This window comes from Ipomoea nil, unplaced genomic scaffold, assembly GCF_001879475.1.
Source record: "Ipomoea nil cultivar Tokyo-kokei standard unplaced genomic scaffold, Asagao_1.1 scaffold3147, whole genome shotgun sequence".
NCBI classification, from domain to species: domain Eukaryota; kingdom Viridiplantae; phylum Streptophyta; class Magnoliopsida; order Solanales; family Convolvulaceae; genus Ipomoea; species Ipomoea nil.
This window is the reverse complement of record NW_017619575.1, coordinates 668354-675997: the sequence shown is the minus strand read 5'-3', so window position 1 is coordinate 675997 and position 7644 is coordinate 668354. Positions and strand designations below refer to the sequence as shown.

Below are 7644 nucleotides of genomic sequence, written 5' to 3'. Positions count from 1 at the left end.
AATAATAAGAGTAATTAATAAAGAATGGTGAGGGTAAAATTGTCATATTAATTTTCCATGGAAAAGGTTTTCCATGAAAAACAAAATACCTAGCATAAGCTAGGAATTTGTTTTCCTTGCTCTTAAGGAAAACTTTTTCCAATGGAAAATGTTTTCCATCCAACCAAACAACATAAAGCATCATTTTCCTTCACTTTTAGGAAAACATTTTCCATGGAAAATGTTTTCCATCCAACCAAACACCCCCTAAGGGTTTCATTCCCTTATTCATTCTCAAGCACTACTATTAGTAACCATTCTCATTCCACTCTACTACAAAACATGTTAAATACTTTCACCAAAACTCATTACCATTACCAAGTATTTGATACCCATTCCGATTCCGATTCCTATGTGCGAACCAAACACACCCTTAGTTGATTGTGTTAGTGAGTTTAACTAGTTGATAACATTAGTTAATTGTAGCAAGATGTTTAGTAAATTAGTTAATAGCTAATTACATACAAAATGACTTTCTAGAAAAATTGATCGAAAAAAAATTATTTTGAGTAGCTTTTTGAATTTTAGTGTATTATAACAATGAGTTGTTACAAAAAAACTAATTAATCAAACACTCATATTGATTGTTTAACCAAATCAAACAGCTAATAATAATCAAAAAAACTAAAATTGATTGATAGATTAACCATTTTACCAAGCAGGGCAAATATGTTATACCAATTTAATCATTGAAGTAACTCATACATGATTATATCCTTCTTATATAACTGTTCGTTCTTATAAAATTCCTTATAATATTGATAATAAACAATCACAATACATAATAAAAATATATTATGAATAAATATACAAGTGAAATTATATTTTAGAAATATATGTAAAAGTACATGGATCTTATAGTAACTATTATGACATAAAGAAATAGTGATTACATTGAATATCTTAATCTTAACTAGTTAATTATTGGATCAAATAGGTAGGTCAAATTTAGGTTGAATAATTATTTGCTATATTTATTGGCAATGTTCAAAAAGTACAATTTTATGAGCAAGTGTAATAATACAAAAGTTGTGATAATTTTTTTTTTTTTTTTCCTGAGCGGACAATGAATACAACAAAATTAGCATTATCTTTTATGTTAGTTAAATTTACACTACATAAAGTAAACTCAACTAAGTCAATTTGATAGTTAATTTAATAATTACAAAGTTTTAAATTTAACTTTATAACTATAGCCTTGTGCAATGTGACTTATAAAACCATGGCAAAAGCTTTGGTCAACAGATTAAAACCAATTTTAAATAGATTAATTTTAAATAATTAGAGTGTTTTTGTCTCGGGGCGCTTGATTACTAAGGATATTATAGTTGCTTTTGATATGCAACATTATTTGAGGAGAAAAACACATCTTAAGGAGGGTTTCACAACTCTAATGATCGGGAGCAAGGCCTATGATAGAAATGGCTTCTCTTGAGAAATATGATGCTCAAATTGGGTTTTGATGTGAAGTCGGTTAATTTGGTGCTCCATTGTGTCTCTACTATTGAGTATTTCATCCTTGATTAAGGGGAGGAGCTATGACCTATTATTCTGGAGCGTGGATTGCGGCAAGGAGACTCATTGTACTCTTTATTTATTTATTATAGTTGCTAAAGGATTCATGGTCCGTTTGGTTCACGGAATAGCCCGGGAATGACATAACATTCCCAGTAATAGACATATTCCTTTGTTTGGTAACCATTTCTATTACCAGGAATAATATTCCTGATAATAGCCTATTACCTCAAATAAGGTAATAGCTATTATCAGGGCCCCCTGGTATTAGCCTATTACTGAACGTTCAGGAATAGATTTTAGAATCTATTTTTTATTTTACCCATTTCTTTAACCTAATTTTTTATCCTATTTCACCACCGTCGTCGCCACCACCACCATCACCGCCGCCACCACCACCACCACCACCACCACCATCGCCGCCGCCGCCACCACCACCACCATCGCCACAACCGTCGCCGCCCCCACCACCACCGCCGCCGCCACCACTGCCGCCGCCACCACTACCACCCCAGCACCACCACCACCATCACCATCACCGCCATCACCATCGCTGCCGCCACCGCTGCCACCAGAACCACCACCTAGCAGCACCACCACCACCACCACCGCCACAACTGTCGCCGCCCACACCACCACTGCCACAACCATCACCGTCAACTGTCACCGGCCCCACTACCACCGCCGCCCCCACCTCTGCCACCGCCACCACCACCACTACCACCCCAGCACCACCACCACCATCGCCGCCGCCGCCACTACTTCCACCAGAACCACCACCCAGCAGCACCACCGCTACCACCACCACCACCGCCGCTGCCCCCACCACCACTGTCACAACCGTCACCGTCACCACCACAACCATCGCCCCCACCACTGCCACCGCCACACCACTACCACCCCAGCACCACCACCACCATCGCTACCACCGCCACCACCACCGCCACCCCCTTCGCCACCATCACATATTTTTATAAGGTATTTATGTCTTTTAAAACATATTTCATTTCTAGTCCTTAAATCAACCAAACACTGTAATATAATTCCTAAAGAATATTCCTTCCGCGAACCAAACAATAGAATACAATTCATATTCTATTCCTTGCCTATTCAATTCCTTATGAAATAACATTCCTATTACCTCAAAATTCATTCCGTGAACCAAACGTGCTGTCAATGCTTTGTTTAGGGAAAGGGAGCAACAAGGGAAAATTCATGGTATCAAAGTAGCTAGGTTAGCCCCTCCTATTACACACCTATTTTTTGTTGACTATAGCTACATTTTTTTTTTTCAATGCCAACTTTTTTGAGGCTATAGAATTGAAAAATGTAATGTGAATTCACACGTGTATTTTTAACTTTTACCAATCGATCAGCGAATTGGACAGTCCACGAGTTAGCTAGGCAATTTCCTTATCTAATTGTAAGGTGTATTCTACGTACCCTCGTCTTTCATTTGTAATGCTTTATCGTCGGACTCAATCTAATTTCGTTTTCTCTTTAAAAAAAAAAAACCGATTGTGAACCGAAGGGGACGTTATGCCATGGAACCGTTATTTTTTTTTTTCTTAATTAATTGCGTGACTTTTCTTCTTTATTTTCACATTTTGCGGTTTCACTTTAATTTGAGGTGAACAAAGATTTCGGACATTCATAAATGATGAATTCATGCCTGCACATTCACTTTGGAACCATGCCTACACATTCCCGTCCGAAATCACGGACATTCATAAATTATGAATCCATGCCTGCACATTCACTTTGGAACCATGCCTACACATTCACTTTGGAACCATGAGATTATGAATTTTCTGTTATAAGATTATGAATTTTCTGTTATGAGATTATGAATTTTCAGTTATGAGAATATGAATTTTCTGTTATGCGATTATGAATTTTCTGTTATGAGATTATGAATTTTCATTACATTCATAATTTCGGACATTCATAAATTATGAATTCATGCCTGCACATTCACTTTGGAACCATGCCTACATATTCCCGTCCGAAATCACGGACATTCATAAATTATGAATCCATGCCTGCACATTCACTTTGGAACCATGCCTACACATTCACTTTGGAACCATGAGATTATGAATTTTCTGTTATAAGATTATGAATTTTCAGTTGTGAGATTATGAATTTTCAGTTGTGAGATTATGAATTTTCTGTTATGCGATTATGAATTTTCTGTTATGAGATTATGAATTTTCATAAAATTCATAATCTCATAACAGAAAATTCATAATTTGATCAAACGCGCGCCGTTAACTCCACATCCGTGAAATTTTTTTTTTTGCCTAAAAACAACGTCGTTTTGTCTTGTGTTCACCATTCTCGGTGAACACGTTTCCATGGCATAATTTGCGGAACCGAAGTAGTTGGGCCGATATTCCACAATTCATTTGCAAAGTAGCCCAACAAAGCCCACTGGACAGTTGTACTCTTCATCGGAATGGGTCAGCTACACGCCTCTTTCCAGCTCCAGTTCTCCACAACTGCTAATTACGGAAGATTCTTCGATTGTATAAAAAACAAAAAACCAATTTCGATTGTAATACTAAATTATCAATTAGAATAAGCGAGGAAAGAAGAAGAAACAATCAAAATTCAATTCAGATTGCAATTCCTTTTGTTATTTTTACGAATTTTGAGCTCCGGATATGCAATCGGCCATGGCGTTGAATCCTCAGTCTCCTATCTATTGTGGAGGGAACCAACGACTCCTCGAATCCCCTTCCTCCTCCTCCGCCTCCGCCGCTACCTGCTCTTCGTCGTCTTACACCACCACGCTTTTCCATCCTCCTCCTATCAAGGTGTGGGCATAGTAAGCAGACGTGCTTTTATAATTTATTTTCCGAATTATTAATTGCTTCAGTAATTGCAGAGTCCTAGTTTCGTGGGAGCTAGGGTTTCGCTCTCGAGGAGGCAGCGCAACCCTCTATGGCTGGCGTCGTCGCGCTCTCTGCAAAGTATCCATTTCACTGTCAGTCATAAGCACCGGGGTAAGTTGGGGGGAAATCGGTTAGGTTTTCTGGTTTTATACTTTTTGTGAATGAGGAATGGAGTATTTGTTTTACTGTGTTTAGTTCTGAAGGTATAGCCTATAGGTATTTCCTTGATTACTTGAAAGTAAGTGCTTCATAAAGGGTTCTGGAAATGTACTTCTGGCCTTAAGTTTATTCCTATTACGTGATATGTACTAACCTGGATTTGTTTCAATTGAATGCCGTGGGTGTATCTGGAGTTTGGGACTATTTAATGTGAATTCTCGTAATGTGGAATACTTTTCTTGCTTGTGCAGTTGTAAAGGCTGTTGCAACTCCCGAATCAGCAGTGGAGTTACCATTGACTGCAGAGAATGTTGAAAGTGTATTGGATGAAGTTCGACCATATCTCATTGCTGATGGGGGTAATGTTGCCTTGCATGAAATCGATGGCAATGTTGTGAAGTTGAAACTGCAGGGAGCATGTGGGTCCTGCCCTAGTGCTGTAGTGACAATGAAAATGGGCATCGAGCGTCGTTTGATGGAAAAGATACCAGAAATATTTGCAGTTGAATCAATTCCAGATGAAGAAACTGGCCTTGAGCTTAATGAAGAAAACATAGAGATGGTAATGTTCATACTAGTCTTTATCTCCTTTTATTTATTTATGTTCTACATTTTTTGTAAGTGCAGTATTTAATTTAATGTATTTATATATGAAGTATTTCGAATTCTCAATTGACAACAATGGAGATGAATTGCAAATTCGATTCATTTGCATTTATTTTTTAATACAAGGGGTGTTACTTGGACGTACGCTCGGTTTTGGCCTATGATGCACTGGTATTAAAGAACTTTAACATGATAGTAATAGGATAGTAGAGGTAGAGTTATATTGAAACTTAAGAGAAAAGATAGCTTAAGAGAATTGAATTTAGAAATAAAACCTATTTGGCTGATCCAACTAGATTTTGCCTAAGGATTGGTTGTGTTTTGTGTACATAACCCAGCATCTTTTATGTTTAGTACTGGAGAAAGTTTGTAGTACTACTCAATTCTTGGAACTTACGTGTGGGCGTGTGGCTGACTAAATGTTAGCTACAGTTGAACCAAGGCATACTCTCAGTAAAATTATCTCCATTCTGATTTCTGACATTGCGATGCCCAATTTGTCAATGTGAAGAGTTTTTGTTCCCTCGAATATATTAACCATTACAGATTTAGTAATTGACTTTCAATTTTGACACATTTAGTCCTCCATTCTCAAAGTTGTTCCACATTCAAGCTGAAATGCCCTGATTTGTTTATAGTGGTTTGATCACATCTGTGAAAGCCATAATTTTTAGTGTTTTTACCCTATGGAGAGGAGTTGTATTGTCTCTGCATATTTAGATCATCAAGCCTACTTGATCCCTTTTTTTTTTTTTTTTTTTTTTTGGTATATGCACTGTCTCTATCATGTTTTGGCATACATAGTTCAATTTAATTATTATAAACGTTGTAGGTACTTGAAGAGATAAGACCTTACCTTGTTGGGGCAGCCGGTGGAACACTAGAGTTAGTTGCCATTGAGGAGCCAATAGTAAAGGTCCGAATCTCAGGTCCTGCAGCAGGCGTGATGACAGTTCGTGTGGCTGTGACTCAGAAACTCCGGGAGAAAATCCCAGCAATAGCGGCCGTTCAACTTCTGCAGTAACTTATATGTTTATTGTCGAAACACATGAATCAAACATTACTAGCATTTCAATACACCATCTAAAGCACGAGCTGCAATAGCGCCATCCGAAACACTTGATTCAACTCAGCAGGCTGATAATGCCTGGAACTAATCTACGATGCTTTCACTTTGTATCTATGTACAGTTGTGCTTCAATGGACATTTACAAATCCTGTATTTTGAGAATAAAAATGAAGAGATGGTAAGCATGTATATTGCTGCAGGATAAATTTTCTCCAGGCATGTCAAGGTGGAGGATGCAGGTTATACGGGCTGGGTTGACAATTCTCTAACCCAATGTTTAAAATACGGGTTAAACGGGTCTAACCTGGCGGGTTGGGAGCGGTTTCACAATTTCTAACTATAAATCACTTAACAATGTGTAAACTACGATATGTATGACTCAGTGATCACATGCCATATATCTAATCTAATCTAAAAACAAAATAAGTCTCAATCAAAGTTATATTCCTCATTTATGTCCATATTTTTAATGCTAATCATTTTGTACATTGTGCTTTTAGAGTTGTACTATACAATTTTTTGGACAAAAATACCCTTACCGTTATAACTTCCGTTATCTTTTCCGTTACTTACCATGCACATGAATCTACCATATCTTTTCTTATATTCTTTAATTATAACAATATTTGTAAAACATTATATATTCATTATATATTAGATTAATATAATAAATACATTTTATTTCACATTGATTTTAATTAGTAAAAATTTGTTAGTTATTTTTAAAAATATAAATATTGGGCATATGTTTTTGCGCATCGCGCATAGAAAAGACTAGTATATATATATATATATATATATATATATATATATATATATATATATATATATAATACGGAGTAATGTATAGGTGATACTATATAATTAGCAATCATGACGTTTTACGTGTTATCCGCTCGTTTGGATAAGGTAAAGGAGGCACTTGGCACCTTTAAGTTAAGTCATCGGGGGCCCAAAGGTAAATCAGTAGTTTCCTACTTTTGAGGTCACTCCGATCATATTAGGTTGGGACGAATCACCCAACCTTTCCCACTTAGAAAACGGAATTCCACTCGCCTTAGTCAAATCCAATCGCAGCAAGAATGAGGTTGTCAGGAACCCTAGTCCACGTGGAGAGATTAGCTTAGCATCCGACCTGCCACTGTGCATGGGCAACACGTGTCGCGCATGCCGAGCTTCCGATATGTGTTCCCCTACTCTCTTATAAATACCGCATTAAATGCTAAAGGAAGAGATTTTTAGTCCATTTTGTGCAATTATTTTATGCTTGGAACTTCTTACCCATTGTCACCTAATTCCAAGCTCAATTCCTTATACAAAGAAGCTCGCAAACGGATATACATCTGAAAGGACAATCAG

General features: G+C 37.1%; 1 protein-coding gene across 1 annotated transcript; it reads left to right on the top strand.

Annotated features, from left to right (window-relative positions):
- The first annotated feature begins 4067 nt into the window (after positions 1-4067).
- Positions 4068-6487, top strand: LOC109167311 (nifU-like protein 2, chloroplastic). The gene is made up of 4 exons (XM_019316343.1): positions 4068-4373; positions 4445-4562; positions 4862-5172; positions 6049-6487. Exons 1-4 carry the CDS (start codon positions 4221-4223, stop codon positions 6238-6240), a joined length of 774 nt encoding a protein of 257 aa, XP_019171888.1. The 5' UTR covers positions 4068-4220; the 3' UTR covers positions 6241-6487.
- Positions 6488-7644: the final 1157 nt, after the last annotated feature.

Bases quoted from the DNA above. Each gene is read 5' to 3' on its own strand.
- LOC109167311 (XM_019316343.1), top strand. From the start codon at position 4,221: ATGCAATCGGCCATGGCGTTGAATCCTCAGTCTCCTATCTATTGTGGA. The intron at 4,374-4,444 runs GTGTGGGCATAG...CAGTAATTGCAG, and splicing joins TCCATCCTCCTCCTATCAAG to AGTCCTAGTTTCGTGGGAGC. The intron at 5,173-6,048 runs GTAATGTTCATA...TAAACGTTGTAG, and splicing joins ATGAAGAAAACATAGAGATG to GTACTTGAAGAGATAAGACC.